General features: G+C 33.6%; 2 protein-coding genes and 1 long non-coding RNA gene across 6 annotated transcripts in view; 2 read left to right on the top strand and 1 right to left on the bottom strand.

The window, feature by feature from the left end:
• Window positions 1-6: 6 nt before the first annotated feature.
• Window positions 7-1,598, top strand: LOC125504959. The gene is made up of 2 exons (XR_007281838.1): window positions 7-1,052; window positions 1,292-1,598. It is a non-coding gene; the product is annotated as an uncharacterized LOC125504959 (long non-coding RNA).
• Window positions 1,599-3,339: 1,741 nt separating this feature from the next.
• Window positions 3,340-7,213, top strand: LOC109543859 (cytochrome c oxidase subunit 6C). The gene is made up of 3 exons (XM_019913777.2): window positions 3,340-3,431; window positions 6,288-6,461; window positions 7,054-7,213. The coding sequence occupies exons 2-3, from the start codon at window positions 6,289-6,291 to the stop codon at window positions 7,124-7,126; spliced, it is 246 nt and encodes an 81-aa protein (XP_019769336.1). The 5' UTR covers window positions 3,340-3,431; window position 6,288; the 3' UTR covers window positions 7,127-7,213.
• Window positions 7,214-10,475: 3,262 nt separating this feature from the next.
• LOC109543823 overlaps window positions 10,476-24,503 on the bottom strand; it is a 39,485-nt gene continuing 25,457 nt past the window's right edge. For 3 of the 4 annotated variants that reach the window (XM_019913709.2, XM_019913712.2, XM_019913711.2), the window contains exons 16-20: window positions 19,729-20,042; window positions 19,486-19,676; window positions 19,187-19,433; window positions 18,939-19,129; window positions 10,476-15,783 (exon numbers count right to left, since the gene is read on the bottom strand). In XM_019913709.2, coding sequence (XP_019769268.2) covers window positions 15,749-15,783; window positions 18,939-19,129; window positions 19,187-19,433; window positions 19,486-19,676; window positions 19,729-20,042 — 978 coding nt within the window. In that variant the 3' untranslated portion in view covers window positions 10,476-15,748. The remainder of the gene's footprint in view (window positions 15,784-18,938; window positions 19,130-19,186; window positions 19,434-19,485; window positions 19,677-19,728; window positions 20,043-24,503) is intronic. The other variant, XM_019913713.2, reaches the window with a different exon arrangement.

Genomic DNA, 24,503 nt, shown 5'->3' with positions numbered 1-24,503 from the left:
AGAATTGTTCTACTACTTTCGCTATTTTCTTCTTTTCTGTGACTAGATGTTCTAATTTATCCCACAATTTTATTATTTTAGTTGTTTGCTGTGAAATATTGTATTCAATATCTTCATACCTCTGTTCTCCACAGTGGTGTTATTAATTTGTTTTGTATTATATTTTCTTACATTCTTTCTTGCCTCTCGTTATTTTCCTCGTTAGAAACTTAGAAAGAAAAAAAGAGGGGCTCTAGTTTGACTTTTAGCGTTTTCTGAATTTGTTGTTGATTAATTTCAAGAATATCTAGTCAGAATCTTGTTTTTATTGTTGATCTCCGGCAAGATGCCGAATATCGACTATGCATACCGACGTAACAGACTCTCTCGTTTCTGTGACGTAATCTACAGTTTCCAATGTTTGATGGATCCCCTTTTCTGTTGTGGGTATGATGTGTATTTCAAATTTATTTTTCATTTCTAAAATTATGTACATAACTCGGTTGGGAATTGAGCTCATTTTTGTTACTTCATGTTTTAACTTTTTGTTTTTTAGGATAGCGGTTCCTCCCAGAGTGGTCTCTGTGTTGTTTTGATATAGTAGGTAAGAGGCCAGATTTAAGGATGGTGGCTTTGTTCTTTCATTATTGTTTTGAAGAGTCCCTGGATTTCCCATTTGATGTTTTCTAGTTCCTGATATAAGTAGGTATGTTCTGTGTGGTTCATCATTCATTGTTTTTATGTTACAAGTTGCCACTATCAACTGTTGAATTGCGCTAGGTTTTAATTTGATATTTTGTTTTTCAACTAATGGTAGTATTACATCGAGAAATATACCCTATACATATTTCATTTATCTGTTGACCAGCTTTCATATCTAATCACTCTAATCGATAAAATAAATATCTTCCACCTGTACTAATACGAATAAAGATAAAATTAGAAGTAATGTTTTCTATAATACCGGGTGGGCACAATCTGTTTGGGTGTACAGAACAAGCTCGAAATAATCTATAATTATAATATGAACAAAACTGCTGATACATTGATTGATTGCGTTGATTAGCTATTTGGTAACTATATGAAACACACATACATTGCTTGCAGCTTTGAACATAATTTTTATCTCTTGAGATATTAATTAAAAGATTGTTTATAGTATCGAAGCCAAAAAGAGTACCTACTAAAAAGATTTAAAAATCTTGGTATTAAAAAATATATTATTAAATTTGTTTGTAAAAAATCATTATCCATTTTTATTTTTTTAGGGATTTGTTATCCCTTTGAACTATTTTTTACTGTTCTTCTGTAGGTAAGCAACTGGCTTGGGCATAAGTTTTCAGTTTTGAATTTGTTTATAACTGGCGCAGTCGGTAGGATTGTACAGAAGTCCTGATTCGGTCGTGTCTCTTTCGAAAAGCCGTGAATCGATTTGATGATTTGATTGAAAACATTTGATTTTCTACTCTTCAGTGCAATCCAGAACAATCCTCCGAGCATCCGACCACAATACTGGCAGAATCAGTAAGGAAGCAAGACATTGCAGAAAACGCACTAAGTGCCATTTCGTTCGTCCCTTTATTTCCTCTGTTTAAGGCATTAATACGGATAATTTAATTTGGCATATTAAACGCAACTTTTAGATTTTTTAGATTTAGATTCTTTGTTGCAAAACAAACATTTTATGATCGACGAATTAATAAATAATCTTGAAACTCAGTAAAAAATAATTCACCAAAAATGAATCCCAGAACTTCTTCTGGAACCGCAAAAGTCATTGTCGGTAATTCTTAAGAAGTGATTTTGCTCAAAGAATTAGAAAGGAAAAAATTATCAAGTCAAACCGCTTTTGTTGCCGGTGGTAGGTCAAAATCAAATAGTTTAGAGGATGCTATTTCATAAAAGCTGTTTAAAATTCACGTCATCGCTTTCGATAATCGGGGCTCACTTTGAGAGTACGAGAAAAATATTGAATTTGTCAGGAATAACAAGTATGGCAGATAGGTGCACCAGAGCCTTCCAGGGCTAAGTAAATACCCAGGAAGGGCTACAGTCCCACCACGTATGTTGGATGCACAAAACACACGGACACATTAAACCAATGGATTACTGAACACCGGTACAAATTGAGGAGGAGTTAATTAACCGAATACGAGAAGCTGTTCGAGAAGAGTGCACAATAAGGTAATTACACAGGCACTAACTTTTTTGGAGTTAAAGACAGGAATGTATATTTATTCGAGTACATCAATTCGAGCTTACGATGACATTAAAAAACAATTTCTCGTTGACAATATTGATATTTCGTAAACGTACGTTCCTACATTCAACGAATCCTGTTGAATTTACCGTTTATGCTTGCCTATCTTATCTTAGTCACTTTCTCTATTTATCCATGGTTACCGGAGTTTTTAATAATTGCTTAGCAACAACTATTTACGGAATGTTAATGAGGCAAATTACGTTGGAAAACATGGTTGCCGTCTTTCTGATATAGTTTTTGTACAAATTTCTCAGTTTTTAATAACAATATTTGTTTTAAACTATTTTTTCTGTACTCCTAAAACACCCACAGACCACGTCTCCAAAGGAATGTCGTCCATTTTGAATCACCCTGTATGTAAATAAATTTGAAAATTTTCGGAAGCTTTATGGTAATGATCAGTGAAAATATAGACGTGAATCACCCTGCTCAAAGAAGTAATCAACCAAATTATTTCAAATACTTACTCTTTGCGTTAGTGATTTTTTGAATACATTCAAAAGTACTTAATGCGGTGTTGAAATTATTTGAAGAGCAATAAAATTTTAATATTTTTTTTCTGCAGAAGAGACGTACAAGTGCACATATGTACTTGTACTCCCAAATTTTGATGATTTTATTTATTTCATGTTATTCAATGTTTCACTATTGAGAAACCGCCACTGCTTTTTCAACCTTTAACATAGACAAGTTCTGATGTAAACACTTCTACTGTTAATCGTATACTAGATAAAATTCTTATATGTAAATATAAATAAATATGAAAATACAAATAATAAGTCAAAATAAGTAATGGTGGGGCAAAAGCTGCATATCCTTGATTGTTAAAAAACGCTATGAACATTTTCTATGTTGTTTTAATATCTGCAAACATAAAAACGCTCCTTTGCAGTTACTATAAGATGAACAGCTTTTTATATCCAAGCCAAGATAAAACGCTATTTTTTTTCGTTGAGTGTTTATTTTTGGCAACTTCCTATCGCATATTTTAAAGCTCTCTTAAGATATGTTCATTAAAAAAACTAAAATTATCTATTAATTAACTGATCAAATGTAATTGACGCCCCCTGTACAGCTGCGTCACGCGACTTATTTTCCAAGCAAGCCGCTTCTCACTTGAAACAGTGCGTGTTTATAGGGAAAGCGTACAAGCCAGATCATCGAAATTTATCCAGCCAGGTCGGAAAACGTAAGTTTTTTCTATAATCAATATAAATTTTTTATTGATGGAAATGTACTTAATATTTTTTAATTGGAGTGAATATGTTCTTTAATATTGAGCCTCGAAGTTTCTGTGTAAAGTGAACAATAAAGTTCAAGTGGGTAAATTCGCCTCTAAGGGTTATTGAAGGGCGCGATTGACCTCCAAAGGGTAGAGTGCGGTTGAGACAGACATAATTAAATGTGTATTTTACGTAGGTATATGGTACAATTTGATAACGATATTACCTAATCAGCTTTTATCTTTATCAAAGTGTACGGGCTTTTATGTTTTTATTAATTAAAATTACGTGAGAACGTGAAAAAATAAGACAGTTGCTATTGTGAAAAATATAATTTAATGTTGAAAATATAATTTTTGATTTTCGGAAACCATATTCTACTATTCAAAATATGAAGTTTCTAGTGTCCGAAAATTCTTAATGAAAGAGATTTTTTTCTTGGCTTAAGTGGACAAGTAATTTTTGGGATAAGAAAAAAAAATTGGGATTTTCTGCTTTTGGCCGAACGCCGAAAATATACTGCATTTTTTACACAAAAACTTTCAAATACAGAGCCCAAGTCTCGGATAATTATAATAAGTGAAGATAAAAATAATGAAATTTTCTTATAAATTTAAGTAGATTAAAAGTAACTTTTTTCGATCTTTGGCCATTTTCACTCAAGTCCCACTGTAGAACAAACCGGATTCTGCAAGTGTGATGTGAAGTGTGAGTTTAGAAATGGCAAATTAAACTAGGTGAAAGCAAATCTTGTTTTCCAGCATAAAATTCCCAAAAAATATATCTATATTAAAACTACATATTCGAAATCAAAAAATTTATTTTTAGCTTATTGCAATTTTATTAATGCACATATTCACAAATCATATATTTTTAAGAAGTTGCTTGCTGTAAAGTAAAACGTTAGACAAAGCGATTGAAATCTACAAAGCGCTTATTTAGACAGCATAACCATGGTATTTTGCATATTCTTCAGGACAAAACATGTCCATGTGATTTATTGCCATCGAAAATCTGAAATACATCTATGGACAAAACGAATAACACACAAGAACATGAAAAAAAAACAAGAAGATAACAAAACATAACACAAGCAATACATATGAGAGTACCTATAATAATGCGTCTTAGCGGACTCAAGTTATAGGACATTTTGCCTTTAAAATCGGTTTTGTCTTGCACGTATTCAATGTTGGCAAATTATATCTGAAACACTCTGTATAAGTACATGCATGTGCAATATGTTATATCAATAAGTACGTTTATTGTCAGTAAATGTGTTATGTAAACATATTGTTCTGAAACGAGCTGTATATTGACTCAAATCTGTGTTCCACAAACCGCAAATGCAAAAATATACGACTCGCAAATTTCAACTTTTCTATGTGAAACTGGTCACGTACTCATCTCGACACATTGATTTTTTCTACAAAACGTGCGAAACATAATTCGCGATTAGGATTTTTTTATAGACTGATTCATAACTTATGCTATGTGTATGATGTTGTTATTTTAATATTCGAGCAATACGGTTGTTAGCTTGGAACGTTCCTTAATATTGGCAAACATTTTTTATTTATTCTATTTATTAAAAGCAGTGATATTTTGTCTCATCCGCATCGTCATTAGGTCTTTTTCTCCGCTTCATTTTTATCGAAGTAGAACTTGGTAGAACTAGAACTTTTATCAACTAACAGATTCATTCAATTTTTTTTAAATGCTTTGACATTTATTTTTTCGTACATATCAATTATCCCCTTTCAATTTCTTTTCTTTGATAAACACAGAAGAAACTTTTTTATAGGAGGTCTGCCATATAAAATATATAAACGTAATTGCATTATGAAGAAGTTTAAAATGAAAAATTAAGTAACCAGTGGTAAAAAGAAAAAAAACTTTTTCAACTACCAAGCTTTTGGCAATTAATTTTTTCCGCCTTCTTCAGGGTTGGAAGAGTCATTACAAAAATCAATCAAACAATTAGCTATGAAACAAGCGAAGCTCAAAGATTTTTACTGATGATCATCAGTCTTAGTCGGAAAGCACGGGAGATCACTTCGCCCACTGCCTCATCGCCTTTGAAAATGTCCACCGCAGTTGTGGACAAAACGTCAGGAAGAAATTCCGATAGACCACGGCTTCAAAGCCCGGAAAACATTCCTAAATGTAATTTAACCGGCCGTGAAAGCCTTCATAGTCTGATGATATAAAAAAGTTTAACATTTTACTTCACACCAATGGGTCGGCCTTTGAGGGATAAGGGGTGAATGTTAAATTTTGATCATTCATGCGCAGCAATATTTATGGGAAGTCATACAAATTTGAAAAGAATACACAAATAATCAAAAAACGGCATTAGTTTTTTCATGGCTAATGTTTCCTGAATTTTTTGCGTTTTATGGTGGGACACTAAACTAAATTCTATGGGAATAATATGAGTAAGTTTTATAGGAAATATAACGCAGGAATGAATTCCTTACGTTCAGATTTGGAAAACGTCTGGCAGCCGGATTTAAAAAAAATGTAGATATAATTTTGGAACCATACATTTAATATATTTCCATTATCAATTCGTATTAATACCGGTGTATCATTTTTAAATTACTTATGTAACACCCTTATTTTTAAGTTTTTTCAAAAAAAGTAATTTGAAAATTGTTGTTTCAAATACTTTTATATACAGTTAAAATGACAGTATCAAATTAAGAATCACTCTGTATGCCTACTGGTATAAATATGTACATTGTAAAATTAATTTTTTAAACACCACTTTTACTACAATGCAAATACCAAACACAATCATTGGATGCATTATTTTTTAGAATGTCTGCAGCTGAAGTGACGAAACCGTTGCCAAGACCTCAATTAAGAGGTCTTCTGCGAAGTTCCATTAAGAGAAACCTTATTTCTGTGGCCATTACGATCACCACCGCTGCTGTTCTAATGAAATTTGTACACAACGATGGAAGGAAAACAGCATATGCCGAATTTTACAAGTAAGTTTTTGAACCTATTAATTTTACTGCAAAAATGCATATGACTGTATTTTTGAAATAAATGAAATCGTAAATTTGTTATTCACATGAATAATCTGAATTAGAGAGTATTCAATTTATACAGGGTGGCCCGTAAGCACATGATCAAAAGGGGGCTGCGATATTCTCTGGAGCAATCGATCTGACCTAAATTTTATTACATCGGGAGAATGGTACGATGAATTTCAATGAAACTCGCTGTGAATTTGTTCCTATGTAAGACTCAGTTATTATTGAGTTTTCGAGAAAGTGTTATAGGGACTTGACCCACTAATTTTTGCTCTAGAACAACCTCGTAAAATGTTGCTCGCTCCATTTTCGGGTACCCTGTATATATAATTAAAGTGTCTAAACTTACAAATTCGACTTGCGATATTTAATTAATTTTTAGATATAATTGATGTATGTTTGTTTAGGAATAACGTTTGTTTGTATTTTAATATGTGTATGTTGCGCACAAAAGCAACAAACTGAAAACTGTTTTTTCGTTAATATGTATCGAACAACGTGGCAATCTACAATAATACTTATGCCAATAATTGTTTAATTTCAGAAACTATGACATCGACAAGGAATTTGAGAGAATGAGGAAAAAGGGCCTGTTCGATTCCTGTCCGAGCGATTGAGCTGAACGGTGAACAAATCCAGCGAACCAAAGCGCGGTTTTAGTGTACTGTGTATCATAGAATAAAGAGAAAATAATACCACAAGTACATAATTTTCAAATAACTCCTAGCTCGGTCAGTAATCGCGAGTTCAAAAGTCCCACTGGCCCACTGGTGGCTAAAATTATAACTACAAGTTCAGTAGTAATTTGACACTTGTTTCCTTGACATTTGTGTCACATTGATCTTTACATCTGATTGCGGTTTGTTTTGTTTCCTTCTAGTCAACTTTTGCAAGCTTTTAAAGAAATAGAAACAGATCGAAGAGTGTGTAAGTATTGTTTTATGTTATAAATGTCATCAACTCCAATAACTAAACAAGTCTGACCAGTCTCAACTGTCACTCGACGAGTAATTTGACGTTTCTCAGCGCCACCACCGGTAGTTGAACACGCCAATTAATCTGACAGGAAAACATTGAACAGAAAAGTTTTAGGAAATTGAAATGACATAAACTTGTGTTTTTTTAAATGGAAACCATATTCTATTATGCCTTTATTACAAAGAACATTTTATTACGATTTCAGTGATCGTTTGGTTTTTTAGAAAATGAAGTGTCTGCGAATGATTTTTACATCCTTAATGTAGTTGATCGAAGTTAACCATGGAAAATAGTAAAAGAGCGAGATTAGTTGTAACAAAAAACTCAGAAACGAAAAATACTTTACAAGTTCGGAATTTTGCGCTCAGTAACGAAGAGTGCGCTATAAATGCCGTCAAAATTTTGAACATCACTCATCGTTGCGCTCAGTGCTACGGCTACGGGACACATTATGCAACGCATTTTCCGAAAATAAATTTCTCAGTAACGAAAAATAATCTAAAAGTTCGTCGTCAACATTTTTTCAAACCTTCAAACATTCATTCTAACCAAATGCAATCCTAAATTTTGCGCGCTTCATAAATGTTCATTTGAAAATGAAAGCTTTTACGCAACTGCAGACTTCCAACTTCCAAAGTAAAGCCAGTAGAAACTTGAACGATCGACATTCTGTAGAAGTTTTTTTAAATAAAATTTTGGCAATAAGTTGCACCTAAATGCCTGATATTCAAATTTCGTGTGACTTTTTGTGACAAAGCTACCAGAATTTACTCATGCACGTTGTTATAACTGAATCGAATTATCAATTCTTTATCCAATGATATAAAAAAACGAATCTGTCGCTCAAATGGTTCTTAGGAACGTCAAAGAAACTGGCACGTTTCAGTCGATTTCGCAGTTAAAAAAAAGGCAAAACTAAAACTCTTGACTTTTTTTGATAAAAAAAAACATAAAATTTGAACCCATATTTGCATATCTGAAACGGTTCTTTGGACCCAAGGTTGATGCTTCTTGTATTGAATACTAGAACCCAAATTTCCATATCTGAGCGATTCTTTAGAGAAAAACTTCAGATTAGCTTGATATAAAAATACAAAGCCTCCCAAAATACAGAATCCCAATGTTTAAAAATCAACTACCAAAGAATAGCTCAATGGATATCCAATCGACGCTACGAGTCAGTTTATGAATATGGGACTAAAAGTTCTACATGTACAGTCTAATTTGAAATTTAGAGAAAAATGTTAAATACAAAAGTTGGAAATATTAACGTCTAGTTTATTTTAAAATAACACCAATTAATACAGGGTGTCTCAAATTCAAGTGGCAGACCAAACTTATCTTTTTTTTAATCAAAAGCCGTACTAATTATTACATATTCGAGCTATTCGTACAATTCTAGGCCCATTCCATATAAATGTTCTATAGTGATTTTCAACTGTTTTTGAGTGAATACCAATATTGATCGAACTTTGTCCACTCCGTTTTTGCAGCTCATTTGAAATTTAGAGCAAAACATTTTATGCAAAAGTTGTAGATATTAACGTCTAGTTTATTTTAAGATAGCATCAATTGCTACAGGGTGTATCAAATTCAAGTGCCTGACCAACCTCCATTTTTTATAAATGGAATGTCCGAACATTTAAATGGTTATTAACTATATGAAATAAAAAGTGCGCGATTCCATTTTGTATGTTTCTACCGCCACTTGAGTTTGAGACACCCTGTATCAACTGGTATTACCTTACAATAAACTAGACATTAATATTTAAAACTTTTGCATTTAATATTTTTCTCTAAATTTCAAATTAGATGTTAAAACGGGCTGGCCAAAATTCAATTAACATTGGTTATTAACTCAAAAACAGTTGAGAATCAATATAGAACGTTTATAGCGAATAGGCCTAGAATTTTACGAATATCTAGTTTGGTCTACCACTTAAGTTTGAGACACCATTTATCAATTGGTATTATCTTAAAATAATCTAGATGTTAATATCTACAACTTTTGTATTAAACATTTTTTTCTAAATTTGAAATTAGATACAAAAACGGGGTGGCCAAAGTTCAATCAATTATCCTATACATGGCAACCAGGGGTAACACTGTACACACATATTTGAAATCAGCAAAGCAATGAGGGAAAAATATATAGCATCCATAAAATTTCAGTTGCTGGTCGGAAAACTAAACTCAGTTCAGGCTTAAAGATTTATAGATTAGAAATAATTCTTACCAGCTTTCTGCAATCTGGGGCGCCACCCTCCATGTTCTAACCATTAATCCCCAAGAAGTTCACTACACTCACAAACTACCGCACTTGCCATAAGAGCCCCAATGATTCTATTTTCCATCTAAGAACGCGATTCACACGACACAAAGGGTCATCGGCCGATTTTGTTCTCTATCGGTAGCAAACTGAACATTCATACTCTTTTTCGCGAAAAAAAAATACACCGAACTACCGAATAAACATGATAATTTAATCGTTTAATTGTTCGCCCTTTCGATGATTCACGCTTTACTTGGCAGTTCGATTTCAGTTTGTATATTGTCGACATTTTTGTTGAAAGTGACTGTTTGCATTGCAATATTTCCAAAGGCAAATTTCACGTTCCAACTTCACGAAAGTCAACAATAACTAAACAAAAAACGCTCCAAGCGCCGATCTTTCACTAATTTAACTTTAAATTTAGAGCCATGTATATTTGTCTGAATTTCGCTCAGCTGCAGTGATTAATGCACAACGCCAAAACTAATATTAATCACCGAATTACTTATCATAACTAGTTAATTAATGAGGGTATTTCGTTTTTACTGGGGGTAAGAACAGCTCCCTTCGATCATCAAAGTCATCGCTATCAACCCCAAAGTTGATTTGAATTTCCAGTGATTTACTGCGATAAAAATGTACCAAGATATAAACTGCACTGTTTTACTAAAACCAAGAACATCAGCTGCAGGAACGAAAGAAAACAAATCATGATATAAATGTCAAGGTATTTCTATTTAACAATGTATATTTTATAATCAACCTTTCCACAATCTACAATTAAGAACATTACAAGTCAAATTGTGTTCTGCGTAAGGCAACTGGAAAGCCTAGAGTTCGAATCCGACCATACAAACTTAAACGTCTTCCTATAAAGAATGGTGGTTTTTCAGAAAATATGATCAAAACGCTTCAAATTCTGCTACAATTTCATTTACCCGCAATCTTTATCTTCTCGATAATATATCGAATGTACGATTGATCATCAATTGGTACTTTCATAAGCTTGACATATTTCAAATCAAAGCTACCTAGACTGGGTAGGTGAACTAACTAAATACAACATTTTGATATTTTAAGTGCTTTACACGCCAGAGCCTTCAAGGAATTATTGAATAGATGAAACAAATACATTGAAAACTTGAGTTGCTAATGATCAAAGATAATCGGCAAATGAAAATCGGCATAGTTATAATTTTTCTCCAATTTAACTAACAGTCAACTAAAAACTAAATCAATTAAAAAATAATCCTATTCTCCCACCGAGTTCTGCAGCAAGTCAAAGAAAGGAAACATTCATTCAGTAATGCTTAAGGTAACAACTAAAATAATAATTTATTTAAAAAATGTAGCAAATATACATTCTAAAGTACAAGTAACTAAACGTACTTATTCAACGTGTAGTGAAAATATGTGTAAAGCTTCAGTTTTTCTAAACATTAACATAATGTCTAAATTCAGACCCAAATTTCTACACCTTTATACACAAAATAAATAAAAATGCACATCGGAACAGTGCTGGCAAAACTATGCGAGTTATTTACACACGAAGTGTGTAAAATCGTAATTTCTTAATAGTCTGGTCGGATTCGGAACCAACACCCTTGATGCCGTAATATAAATTATAAATACAAACAAATTACATACAAGTACAATATAACTAAGCTAAACAAAAACAATGTCATAACAACTTTGTACAATAGAGTACTTACTTGAGTTGAGAATTTATGTGGTTTAGGAGCCCCGCTGTGTTTCATGAATATATCTAGCAAAATGTAAAGCTGTTGCAAGACATTGCAAATTGGCAGTGCATTTTCGAAAATAAATTCTATGGAAACAAACTTGGGTTAACTCAACTAGTCTTGCTAGCTGCTGTTAGTTAAATGATACAAATTTTAAATAGTTTTAGACTTAAAAAAAGAAACTATATTCAACTATATGCAACAAAAGCCCAATTCAGCCTTCCTAAATTACATAAGCTCGATTGTCAAGTAAATCCCAGTTTCCCTTACGCAGAAAACGTTTGAAGAAAATAAAAAGAAAAAATACTTAAAATATATTGTATAATATATTATTATGCAAAGTATAGCTCCGTATGTAAAATACCACATGTACAATAATATTTATTAATATACACCTCTGTTTACTATGAATATACGCTATAGCTTCTTAATTTTATATATACTATGTACATTTTTATTTAAATTTGCCTAAACTATATACAGGTTCTAGATTTTAGTTGGTTTTTGCTTTGCGCGAGAACACTTATCATTGACCAAATGTGCCGGAAAATTAACTCCATACGGTTTCGTGTAATAATCATAAATATAAGCTATAACAAAACTGCAACTTTACAATAAATGCTACTTAGAATTCATACAAACAAATTTTCGTTTCCATTAATGAGAAGCCAATAATATTGTAAATCATTTGAAAATTTCAAAATACCATGGAACTTTGAAGACACTAGGAAATGTATACAACTGATTTTGATGATTTCTCTTGTTGCGCCAAAAATTGCGCCAATCTGTTTTCACACATGAAAGGTAATTCACACTTTAATACTCAGAAGATTTTTCGATACTCGGTTGCTCTAAATGGGGAGTGACAGATAAATTATAGCGAGTGTAATACATTTGGACTTCATTGATATTATGCATGGCTTCCAGACAGTCAAGTTATAACAGAGGCTCTTTTAGCGAGTGTGGGATGCTAAGGAACATGTGGAAAAAAGTTTTTTCAAAATCATTTCAGACAACCTAATTTTTTTTCCATGAATTAAAGACTAGATAATATTTAAAAAAATAGTCAGCTGGGCGTGTGAACTTGTAATGAAAATGAAGGTACTGCAGAATATGCAGCAGGCACAAAAAACATATAATATGGAGAAGGCCGAGTGGCGTGTGACTCGCGAGGTTCACAGCCTTTGACAAAGTGTGCAATGAAAATATTATAAAAATGAATGAGTCTTTTTTTACTTTTCTTCATTCACTCTTTGTTGAAGGACCCTACCAAATCAACACACAGAGCCGGACCATTTAAAAGACATTTTCTAAAAAAATTAACAGTGTCAATAAACGGGGAAAAATTGTAAAACGTTATACCGGAGTGCTAGTTAGAAGTGATCTCGATACTTCGTAATATCCAGCCTAAACGATTGCCCGAGGATTTAAGTACTGACTTCTTGATAAAAGGAGACTGCAAAGTGCCCCAAAAACTAATCAATTTTTATAGTAAAGTTATATCTACTTAATATCCGACAAAAGTTAGAAAAATCAGGTTGTCTAAAATGATTCAGAACAACTTTTTTTTACATGTTCCATGTGGAGCCATAGCACCAACCCCTGCGGGTGCGCCAGCTGACCTTCACTTTTGTTGCTCATTTATCAGTATAGATAAAAATCTAGCAGCACAAAACTACTCAAAATAGATCCCTGCCTCCCCGACTATAACGTTTCCCCATCGTCGCTATAAAACTGTTTTATACAGGGATAATAAATCGCTTAGCACAACGCTAAATTAATTCAGATTTTAAATACCTAAGTATAATTTTATTGAAAAAACTTAGAGTGACAGGAAGTCGTCTGAAGCCCACATTGACGTTTTTCATTTATTTATACAATACTTTCTTATGGCCAAAACGAGAACATCCATGAAGAAAGTGCAATTTAGATAACAGATTTATACCACATCCAGCCAATTAATATACCCGCGAACGTCTATCAAGAAGGTGAATTTAAAATTGCGCAACTAATTTAGCCTTATTTCAATGCTGTTTTTCGAACTTGTAATGTCCGGGCTGTTGAATAAACTAAAATTTAAATCACGCCACCTACACCACATTTCTATTCATAATTAAATTATAAAGAAGCATTTGATAAAAGATAACAACTGATATCACTACGCACTTATCGTGCCACACACTCACACATGTAAACATTACAAAAAAAAGTTTAATCACAGATTCTATAGAACACAACTTCCTCTGCTCACGGCTACCTTTTAGCAGATTGCTTTTCTGTTTACGTAATATTTACAATAGACGCGCTTAAGTGAAATACACTGGACAATTTGATTGTAAAAAAATAAATACAACAAAAACATTAAGCAGAAAAACATCCGACATATTCGAATTTGCAACACATTTTAAAGGTCGGTAGTTCATACACGTGTCTGTGAGCAGAGCGAAAAGCATCTTAAACGCAAGTGTATAAAGCAAAAAAAATTAAATTCGTTTAAATCCCTCAATTAATTATCTTCCTAACACGAGCTACATACATGTAACAAAAACAGCAAACATAAACAATACCTGCGGAGTTCTCCGCTTTATGACATTAAACAATTTATTATCACGAAACCGAAAAAAATGTTCAACTAGCGATAATGATAACACGCTCCATATCTACAAAGTGATTCGCTATAAAAATTCAACACATCGCTGCATATTATTCACATCGCGTTATTAGAACACATACACAATTGGACAATGATGTTCCGCGTACGCATATCACAATCTGTGTAAAGTTTGTATTCATTCTGATTTCACAAAGACTTGCAACCGTTCCCAAACGGAATGTGACAATCAAGAGGCCGGGATCAAGTTGGACCAACTTTTATCTTGAAAATTGAACAATATAGGAAAAAATGATGATAGCTGTCTTTGAAAGGCGCATTTTGAACACTAAGTAGTACACTTATACTTTTCAGTTACAAAGGCACATTCGTTATGTATAGCTGTCATTGTATAAAGAATGCTAATACTCAAGTTAAAGTTAGACATTACGCTTAAAGTAAATTTAGATATCTAATGATTTTTCATCTGTTAGAACTCAGACAAAAATGTGCCTCTGGATTGCCACAATTTCCACTAAAATTCTAAACCCACCTTACAACAGCCCCGAGGATGATACCAAGGTTAGAAACGTTGAGATATTTGGAGCTTTAAAAATGTAACCTCAGAACATTCAATTTGATTAGATCTAACAATGTGCTGAGAGAGTGAAAAATTATACATTTGCATTTGAGATGAAAACCTAAGTAGAACAATTAATTCCCGAAGAACCAGCAACAGGATTGAGGTTATACAAGTTTTCCAACTGCAATAGAATAGCTACAAGCAAGTTCTTCAGATGTTTGTTATTCCCAATTCAAGACTGCATATGCAAATGAAGCAATGTAAAAGTAAAAAGTAACCAAAAAAGTAAAATTAATGACTCTTAATGACGTTTATCCGAAAATAAAATTGACCAGTCAGTCCGAAGCTTAATTAATATTACATTAATTAAGTGATTAACATCATTCATAAAATAGTAAATTAGAATGGCGAGTTTAAAACTGGATTTAAAATTTATTTTATTCACTAAAACTCGCCGACGTTTTGACCATTTTTAAAGAATAAAAAGAATCCAGTCCCAATATCGCTTTCTGAACATACATGTAAAGTTTTGAGGAGGCTGTAACATTTCATTAAGTAATATTAACTAAAAAAATGACTTGTCATTATAAAGTTAAAATAGCTTAGTATACGGACCAACTAAAAGAATTCGGATATGCAGTCAAACCCGTTGTAAATATAGAAAGTTTAAACCAAAATAATTTGTTTCTTTGGAAACACTTTCGTCGAACAACAAAGACTCTAATATTCATATTCTTTGTCCCCTTTTCTGTATGTCATTATCAATAAAATATCTTAAGCGGCTGCTCTGAAATATCACAAGATTTCGACCTTTTTACACATCCCCGCTACGACTCAATCGTCATCACTGTTTGAACCGCTTAAAGAAGAAAAGTTTGAATCATTGCTGCTGCTGCTTCCATCCTCACTGGGAGATGTTTGACTGTCATCCATAGGATCAACACTACTGTCCTCGCTGGACAATTGAAAATCCTCCTCCGGATTAACATAGTTATGCAAATACGGCTCGTAAGCTGGGAGCAGTTGAAGATAACGGTGGCCAGCCTCTGTAAATGACCAGCCTGACCCGTGATGTCACTTTACCTCTTTTTTACGCTTACTCTCCATATCTGAAATAAAAAAGCGTTTTCTACACTAGACATTAACACATTTTCATAGCTGTTACTGCAAATGTTACTGCCTTGTTTCGTATAAGAGTCCGAGCTACTCACGCACTTTATATTTATATCATCAACAATTCATACCGAATTTCAGTACTTTTTAATACAATGCAGAATATTTTTTAAATCATCCGTAAACTCTGCTGCAAAGAAATAAATTCAAACGCTTGGATCAATTTGAAATTTTTGCCGCGAATGTTTGTTTGTGGAAAAATAGTTAACCTTTTTATTTACTAATTTAATTTGATATTTTCTTCTATTATTGTTCGGTTTTACTAAATAATCTCAGATGAAGGGATTTCATAATATAGCGCTAAAAAATTGCTATACATTTTACATACAATAGCCCACAATCTTGTACTGAAATATGTCAGTCCCAAGGATTCTGGAGAGGACAAAAACTTAACAAACAACACTAAAAGTTGCATCCTATAATGTAAGAACACTTGTATTTGAAGAAAATCTTATACAGATTGAAATGGAATTGGAAAACAAAGTTGAACATGGTAGGAGTAAGCGAGTGCCTGGAAACACTAACCACGGGACACAAACTGTACTATAAATTGTCACGACACAAAATCAGAAGATGGAGTAGATTTTTTCAAACACAAGACACATTGAAAAAAAAACTTTAAATTATAAACAGGCAATATACATAAGAGTAATCTATTTATATGACATTACGTTACAACAATAAATTCAGTGTGAAAGTCATTCAGGGATATGCACCGACCAAAAACCATAGTGACAAAAAAATGTAAACTTTCTATGAAAACATATCCAGAGCCATGAATGAAAATAAAACGCACTTTACACTCATACGTGGCGATTTCAATGCCACGGTTGGACTAAAAGCCGACCCAACAGAGATAATACTTGTAAACTATAGAAGCCCTGGCAGAAATAACCGAGGTGAAACCATGAATGATTACTTATTTTTGAGTCAACAATTACTACATAATATACTGTATTTTGACGTAAGCGCGATCTTTTTCTAATGCGTAGGAATTGAACAAATGGCATTTGGTTCGTTAGCAAATATTTGCATTTTTGTTACCGCCTCCACAAATTATTTTCGTTTTTCTTCTGCTACTGGCTGATTTTCTTTTAAAACTTTTTTGTCTTGTAACATTTTGATCAGCCTACAAAATCTGTACAAATAATTATTTGCGCTAATTAGCAATTAAAATTTGTAATTATTCGGACATGGAAAGCATGAATTCTGAATAACCGAACTAATTTAATTATTTAAACAAATGTTCAAAATGTTGTCCGTTCCCCCGAAAACATAAATTAATTCTTTTCAAAAAATGTAACTGTACTTTGAGAAGCGTGCCTGACTTGTTTTTAAAATAATCTGCAGTATTTAAAATTCTTTCCAGTAACTCTGCTTCTGTAGCGGCAGGCAAAGCAAACAAGTTTGATTTAAGACTCACAGAAAAAATTTAGCGGCGTTAAATCGGGTGATTGGGTGGCCAATTTATGGGCGCATCGTTGCCCCTTCCGATCCATCTATTAGGATATGTTTTGTTTAAAAATTTCGCGATTAAAAATATTCGCGCATGATTCACGGTTTGTATATTTGCTATAAACTCTGATACTTATCCGTCCATTTCCTTCACATAATCTTCATACTAGAAGCATGTTAACTTTCTCAGCGATACAACAAAGTTTTATTTTAGAAAAACATAAAATACAGAGTTTACGGTAAACTCGGGTTCAACTTCGCTCAACAGCAAAAACAGTAAAAACCATCGGTTTGTCAAATGCACGAAATAATTTAAGTTAAGTCAAGCATTATTTATAAACAGCAAAACAATATATTTACAAACAAAAACGAATTTTTCACAATAACGATGCTTTGGCATTGCAAATAATTTTTTGAACAGAAGCGGTGTCAGCGAAAATTTTAACAAGAGGCCAAAAATATTCAAAAGGAAATCAGCTAGTAGCAGACAAAAATTTAAATTATTTGTAGAGGGGGTAACAAAAATACAAACAATTGTCAACGAACCAAGCATCATTTTTAATACTTTCACGCAATAAAAAAGATCACAAAAACACGTCAATTTATGTGGTAACTGCTAGTAAAAACGATACTAATTTGAGAACTTTGGCGCCCTGTAGCGGTAAAATGAAGCGACATTAGATGTAGGACAGTTTGCTTAGATCGTCTCATTTTCGGGTAAAGAATTTGTGGTTAAGCGTCGTACAGTCATTTCAAGGACACCCTGTCAGAATCATTAAAATGCCCCATAAATATCGTATAAAACATAACGTGCTATCCAAAGGCAATTTGTTTCTTTGTATGTAGTCCTATTGTAACAGCGACAATTTTGGTACTTTTTTCAACAGTTTTGTACACCTTCTTTGCTGTAACTGGTTTTTTATGTTTCGCATGCTTTCCTCAGTCATCATCCTACAGTAAAACACTTATTTCGCATTTCTTGAACAGTATGCATATTATATTACCAAGATATTAGCATATTATGGTTTTACGTTATTAGCAATATAGCAATTTATATAATCTAATTTTGAGATGGCTAGGAATTCCGTGTTTCCAAAATGATTAAATATAAATCAAAAGAACAAACATTGGAAATGCTCATATGAGCAGTGACAAATTACTCAAAAGCATTAAGAATTACAGTCATAAAAAGAACCTCCAATTAAGGAAAAAAAGCAACATTTTCTAGCGACGCACAAATTTGGGTAGTCAACTGGAGAATGAGTGTAAAATTGGCAGCTTTACCATTTTGGCTTTGCGGTGTTGTGTTAATTAGAGTGTATGTCCAGTCCCTGACCAAATTCGGATTCAAAGACCATCTATGACCACGACAACCAAATTTTAATTGTAAATAATTTTGAAATACTCTCTGAAGTCTGAAGTTAAAAAATGCCAATTTAAATATGCAGATCATAAAGTTTCTAATGTTTGTTGCCTCCTCCTTAGACAATCAAGAACACAATTTCCAAAAACAAATTTATTTCATTCTGATAAGTAACCCTTTATTGTACCTTTAATTGGACTGTTCAATTATAAGTTTCCGATAGTAAGACGTCAATGTTCATGCCGATTCAATTAATAAATTTGTGAAACTTACCAGCACTTCGCGTTTTTCTTCTAAGTGCCGCCTCGGCTTCAGCATTAGTGTGTGTGGCCTGTTGCAGCTGTGGAGAATGACTTATTTGCTGCTGTTGTTGCACGACCTTTTCTCTACTTCGAGTATTTTGCGCCGGTTGCTGTTGCTTATCTTGATGCATCTGCTTGTCCTGCTGCCCTGCTCTTGCTGACCTGAAAACAGACAACAAAAATAAGCAAACTTAATAACAATATTAAGCTTGTACTGACCTCCTAATATTGGTTTTATGATTAACTTGACTAGCCGGAGTCATGTGAGGGGCTGTCTGTGCGCCGACACCTTTCGAAACTTTGATGCCTGTTTTGGGGACATTTTTTCGAAGTTTCTCAATGAGGGGTTCATCACTATCTGAGCTCTCCTCTTGCTGCTGAGGATTTTGCGAGTTTGTCACTTTGCCAACCTTCTTCAATGAATTGGTTGAATTATGAACAGTTCTTTTTCCCAATTCAGATGCTTCTATAAATGATCAAGTTAAAGATTTAAACAACAAAGATAAAATGTTACATACCAGAGCCTTTGCGAGGTCGCTTTCGCAACTCTTCTAAGCTATGGTTGGAACTGTCGCTTTCATTCCTTTTTCTTTTAGCGGTTGTAGATGGAGGAGCGACTTTGCCAATCTTCGGTGCCGGTGAGCTAATTTCAGGGCTATTTAATTTACTGAGAGCCCGTGTTCGAACTGACGATCTGAAATTAGAATTTCTTTGCAGATATTTTAAAAACGTCTGTAATAAATCAGATATTCAATATTTACCTAGCTGCTGGACTATGAGAATTCGGTGCAACAGAGCTGTGATTCTCTGATGGAATTTCAATCAGTAGCTGTTCGAGTAAGCTTTTGCTTTTATTATTGGGTTGCTGCTGCTGCTGGGAGTTGAGGGATTCCATCGAATGTCCCATATTGCTATCCTCATCTTCAGTGGTCAACATGGGACTTTCGCTACCCCCTCTTGAGTCTTGACCTCCTCCGCCCTTGTCAACAGCATTTGATGAATACGAATAGAGAACCGCCGCAACTCGAAGAGCAGGTGGGGACTTTGGCGATTGAAGCTCTTCAGTTTTCGCCGCCTGTAAGGTTTAAGAACACCTGTTGAGACCAATAATTGAAAACAAATAATTCATTAATGGGTTTAGTAATTTTGATATTATTTTTGGCGGCGTTTAATCTTCTGAAATACATTAAGGTTATTTAAAAAAATCGGTTGTTTGTCCCTGGCATGTCGTTCCCGAGCTTACTGTTGTAAATATGCCGATTATTTATAATGCCTCTTGTTGCTGATACTGCTGGTCAGGACTTTTATCAGAAAGGTATGATAAATACAGTGTAAAGGCAAAGATATCCTGGACAACGGACTGCTGTCGACAAAAGATAACATTCAAATCAATCAAAGTAATGCTTGCAATAAGAATGAATCGTTTTTATAATAACGTAGACTATTCTGGTTTTTTGGTATGTATCAGCAACGCCGAACAGAATGAATTAGTCCAGTCAGATTAGGCTTTAAATCGCCTGCTTCGGGCACTAAATAGATGAAGGTAAAAGATTATTGGAAGTTGTTTGAAAGGATGTTTGTTTTATATATAGTTTGAGCGCGATTTCCGGCTATGGAACATTGTTTGAATAACTAAAGAAAGTTCGTTTTTTGTGCATAACTTTTGAACGGTTGATGTTATTCAATTCAAGTATTTAAATTGCCTTCAATATAAGACAACAAAATTAAAATCAGTTCATTTGTTCACCCAAACAACAAGAAAAAACCGCCAATTTTTTTTGGTTTTTTWAATTTTCTATAATTAATTTAGTTTTGTTTCAAAAAAATCGTACTATAACTTTTAGCTTCAAATATTCATAACTTTTYATTCATTCCTATTTGTTAYTAAAAAAATGCTCTTGCCAGAATATAAATAAGTTCTATTTTGAGACTTCTGAGCGACTTCTCTAASGGACTATTTTACTCGTAAGCAGTTATACTACAACTTACAATAAAATAAAAGCTGATTAATGAAGGGTAAATTGTGTAAACGCTTGAGAGCTGGGAGCACGGCTCACACAAATTTCTGACTTTCAACTTAATGTTTAAACCATTTACCATTCAGTAATGAAAGTTAAGATAAAATGTATACCACTTATAAAGTATACAARRACGTTCAAAAAAGTTACAGTTATACAATTAATTATAGMAAATTWAAAAAAAACGCTTAAATCGGAGTTTTTTTTTCGTTTTTTGAGTCAACAAATRAACAGATTTTAATTTATCTCATATTGTACKTAGGTATTTTTAATACTTAAAAAAMAAAGAACGAATTTTTTTTCAAAAGCATCAACSATTCKTAAGTTATGCGCAAAAACGGTTTTTCGCACTGTCTTTGATTATTTAAACAATGTTTCACAGCCGGAAATCGCGCTCAAACTATTGTCCCAATATTCTGCCATCCTTCCCAACAACTTCCAATAATCTTTTACCTTCATTTATTCAGTGCCCGGAAAAAATCTAATCTGACTGGATTAAATATGATGAACGACAATAGCAGTGTGAAAATTATAATACCTGATCGTCCGTATGTTCATTCATACAAAATTCACGAAGGGCGACATATTATACAAATTTACTTATGTGTCACATCAAATCTGTCTTCATTTATAATCCTAGACCGATCATCATGCAGATAACATTAACATATAAAGACTAACAAAAGTCGAAGGAATTGTTCAAAAAAATACGCAAATATGTGCAAAATATTCCAGTTCATAGGATAATCCACTTTACGATCTGTTAGTGCCTTTACGAAGTGCCATTTAAATTTACAAAAATGGCTTATTGTGAAGATTTTTTATTATCCGAGCCCTTATCTAGATATGAACGCCGGAACTTTGATAAAAACATTAAAAATTTTTCAACATTACTTTCATAACATGCAAAACGCACTTAAACTCCTCCGAAAATCGTAAAAAGTCGAGACACGTGCGTTGTCTACGTTTTAATTATTCTTTAATTAAGTTAAATCTACGATTTAAGACTTGAGTTTAAAAAAAAGCGTTGAACGGTTTTGTTATTACATATAACTAACCAATAGATAATTATATTGAATGCTATTAAATATATACTTCCACTTTAAGCAATGTTGCCGTATTATTTTGCTTTCTATTAGAATATTCAACACACATACTTCTTAAAAATTCTTTAGAACGTCAATTCATATGTTGGTTTAATTACATGTACGACCTGAAATTTTCATAAAAAAAAACGTTTTTCTTCTTCTTCTTCATATTTTAATCCTTAGGCTTGTATTTTCCAACTTAATTTTCTTGGGATATGAATGTCCAGGAGTCTTTCCATCTTTTGGGAGGTYTGCCCAGTGRTCGGCGTGTCTGTGGAATATATGTCCATATTCATTCTAGTGACSTGGTCATTCCAGGCTCTACGACGCTTCCGTCCCCATMTGACTATGTCCTCGATATGTTTTATTGCTGTTYATTTTTCAGTCGTAGAACTGAACTCGAGGTTTTCTTACTTCGGTATGGTAACGATAAAATTGTGAATCCGGCAAGCACGGTTATGGTTCACAATCCAAGGTTATCCTATACATGGGACAGCTAGAAATCGGGATCGTACGAACGTCTAAAATCTCTGACCAATAGAAACACTTTCGTACCATCGTATCATAGTATAAACGGATGCATAGGAGACAGGCTTATGCCGAAAATAAGACCCTGTCATTGGCTGGCCATGCGACGCTTAGTATGAAGAATACCAACAACAGAACTACTATAACCTAACTTTGACTTGTTGTTTACTTATTTATTTTTGTAGTATTGGCAGACTAATTTGGTATTGGTAACTTTAACTATTTAAAAAAATGTATAATTAATCATTGTGCTAGCTCTTGTCATCGTATATTTGATCTTTGGCTATTCAAAGCGGGTTTGTTTGCTATGATTACAACGATTTTGTGATTGAAGATTCGAAGTAACAAAGGGAGTAAGCACCAAAGAGTGTTTCAAGATAATTAGAAGGATATTCCAGGAAACAAGTTAGGCACTGGGCAGTGGTACATCTTTGGTATCAGATATAAAGCCTAACATGAAGATTAGCACATAGCCCTTTGGTAAAGGTGCAAAGCTACCACTTGCCCCCTGGGTTACTTCCACTCTTCGATTATAAAAAGTTCATCAATTTTTCATGCCATTGGATATTGATAATGGTACTCAAATAGCTACATTCGGAATTCCAGGTGTACAATGTGCTCAAAAGCATGGAGTTACCAAAAGGCAAGTTGAGAAAAAAAGTTTTTCAATAGGCACATACGTTCATTGTTATAGAAAACTGACAAAAGATTACCTAAAACAATAACTGAGAATGCTTGAATAGCGGGTTTGGAACTGGATTAAAAACTCCTTTTCTACTCTAAAAACGGGCAACATTGAGACTCTTTATTCGTTTTTTGACGAAACAGAAATAAATATAAAATACCCGAGCTTTATGCAGCCAACCAACTATTTGTTGATTTAATTGAAAGGTTATAAGCGTTGTTATTATTGCGCAGTTGGCGTCGCATGGACAGCCAATCACAGGAGCCTATTTTCGGCCTATTCTGTAATACTGAGGGAAGCACAGTACAGTTCTCTTTATATATTGTAACGGAAATGGCCTGGGGTACTCACGTTTGGAATGGGGACCGAGTTTTCCGTTTGTTATTGTTATTGTTTGTGAAGTTGACGTTAATTTAGAAGTTAGTTTGTTACCGTTCCGTAGCTAAAGTTATACCGAGTGGAATAAGAGTTGGAAGCACAAGTAATAGTTTGATACTCGGCCATCCACGGTACATTTGGTGTCAGAAGTGGGATTTACCAGAATCCAAGTTGAATTTTGATGGAAACAAGAAATAAATCAAAGAAGGAAGGCCCTGCAATGGAGAACCCCAGTTTGATTGCACTGCTCATGCAGATGAAAGACGAAATAAGCAAAATGAATGACAAAATGGAAGACAACAGGAGGAAAATGATGGACGAAATGAGCGACAAAATGGAAAACAGTAGGAAAATTATGGATAAAATGGACGACAACGCTAAGAAATTTGAAGACCTGAAGACAACCGTTGAAGACCAACTAAAGAACATCGAGGAAGACAGTGTCAAGTTCCAGAAGATTTTGAAAGAAGTCAATACGAAGTTTCAGAACGATGTTAGAGATGAAAACATCAAGTTTCAAGACAAAGTTAAGACAAGAAATAATCAAAATTAGACAAGAAGTAACCCGGTACAATGCAGGATCTGATAGAATAAAATTTGAGGCGCAATCTCCAAGCAGCAGTAAACTGAAGCCGCCAACATTCGATGGTAAAGTCGCACGGTCCACATATTTATGCCAATTTGAAGCCGCTGCAGTAGTTAACGGGTGGAATGATCAGGAGAAGACAACATCACTTATTATTTCCCTACGAGGCGAAGCAACGGAAATCTTACGATCAATACCACAAGATGACCGTAAGAACTATCAGGCCATGCTTGAAATTTTTCAAATGAGGTAT

The sequence above is a fragment of the Dendroctonus ponderosae genome, unplaced genomic scaffold (genome assembly GCF_020466585.1).
Source record: "Dendroctonus ponderosae isolate FM_Combo_2020 unplaced genomic scaffold, Dpon_F_20191213v2 Dpon_F_20191213_6, whole genome shotgun sequence".
NCBI lineage: Eukaryota > Metazoa > Arthropoda > Insecta > Coleoptera > Curculionidae > Dendroctonus > Dendroctonus ponderosae.
Note: the sequence above shows the minus strand (reverse complement) of the source record. Positions and strands in the feature narration are given on the sequence as shown.